Below are 1,494 nucleotides of genomic sequence, written 5' to 3'. Positions count from 1 at the left end.
ATATAGCTGTATCTGCAACTGTATTTGATAATGTTTTTAACTTTTTAAATATTGCATGGTAGAACCAGAAGCTGCTCTTCATATTAGTGACGAAATTTGGTGTTTTTTGATGGGTTGTTTTCATTTTTGCCTTTTACTTTTCATATGTTTTCATTCTTAGCTCGCTTTCTAAGATTCTTCTTCGATGTATTAAAAATTTTGTTAAACAACTGAGTGGCGCACTACCGCTACTAGTGGTGAGAAAGTGTATTGCACCTTATTCAAAATCAATGCGGTCCCGCGGCCCACTGCGACCCAAAGTTAAAACCTGTTGTTCTTCTGAGGCGCTCAAGGTGGCGCTCACGGCAGAGTCTCTGGTTTAGAATACAAAAGCAAAGAGTAGTGGCAGCTGCATGCCAYGTTTTAAATAAATATGTGAATACACATCTTTGCACCCACAGTATGTTAATTTGGAGACCGTGTTGCCGATTTTACTCACTCACAATAAAATTAATCCTTTTTACCTCCTCGTGCTCCTCACCAAGTGTCTTTGAAGCACACACAAGAAGAAAGTCGAGGGTAGAAAAGTGCTCATTGTTGAAATTAATGAGACTGATGGGATTATTTTTCTCCCATCTTATGTAAGGGAGTCTCATAAAGTCCACTGACAAGCTGCTTCTCTGTGCACTTCTACACTTTACTGTGAGGTTTTGATTTCAGGAATTTTCATAGAAACAGTAAGGCAGCCACAGACCCACACACTCTCTGCTTGTTCACTCTTGCATGTAAAGTAAGAATAAATGCTCTCTATTCAGTGCACAAAAAGCAATGTTTTTTTTTAAATTTATAACCCTTTGAATCTAAAAAGTAGATTTTCATTCCCAAATGAAAAACATAAATGTTTTCCTGCATAATGCAAGAAACTGTAACAGACTCTAACGGTGCAACCTTCCACAGCGGGTCACACCCTGGAGCTGCTGGAGCCACTGGTTAAATTCCAAGTCGGTCTGAAGAAACTCAACCTGCACGAGGAGGAACATGTGCTGCTCATGGCCATCTGCCTGCTGTCTCCAGGTATTGCTGGTGTTCACACTGTAACGTTTTACCTACTGTTTTTTTTTTAAATGCAGAAGGTTAATTATTATTTTGCTTACTGGCACGCTGTCAACGTATGCCTCGCAGTGTTTGTTGTTGTAAGGTTTGCTCTCTGACCTACATTTATCCAAACATTACATTTCACAGCAGGCTGCCTGCAATTTATAAAACCTGTTCGGGGAAAAACAACCGTCTGTTTCACACATGACATGCTTAATGATGCATGTTTGTCTCWTAACTTCAGAAAGTGGCCAAGCAGCAAAAACAAATAAATGTTTTACAGAGTAGCTGCATTCAAAAGTTGGAATTAGAAAAAAAACAAAATCTTAAAATTAAGTCCGGCGTAAAGTAAAAAAAAAAATGTTATAAAAAAATAAACTTTGTTTTTCCTTCATTTTTATTTATTTATTTATTTATTTA

At 37.6% G+C, this 1,494-nt stretch overlaps 1 protein-coding gene across 1 annotated transcript in view; it reads left to right on the top strand.

The window, feature by feature from the left end:
• LOC106522380 (vitamin D3 receptor A) overlaps positions 1-1,494 on the top strand; it is a gene marked incomplete at its 5' end in the record, with an annotated part of 7,495 nt that overhangs the window by 619 nt on the left and 5,382 nt on the right. Inside the window, 1 exon segment of the mRNA XM_014015361.1 lies at positions 937-1,053. Coding sequence (XP_013870815.1) covers positions 937-1,053 — 117 coding nt within the window.

This window comes from Austrofundulus limnaeus, unplaced genomic scaffold (assembly GCF_001266775.1).
Source record: "Austrofundulus limnaeus strain Quisiro unplaced genomic scaffold, Austrofundulus_limnaeus-1.0 Scaffold128, whole genome shotgun sequence".
NCBI lineage: Eukaryota > Metazoa > Chordata > Actinopteri > Cyprinodontiformes > Rivulidae > Austrofundulus > Austrofundulus limnaeus.
This window is presented reverse-complemented; position numbering and strand designations above follow the sequence as displayed.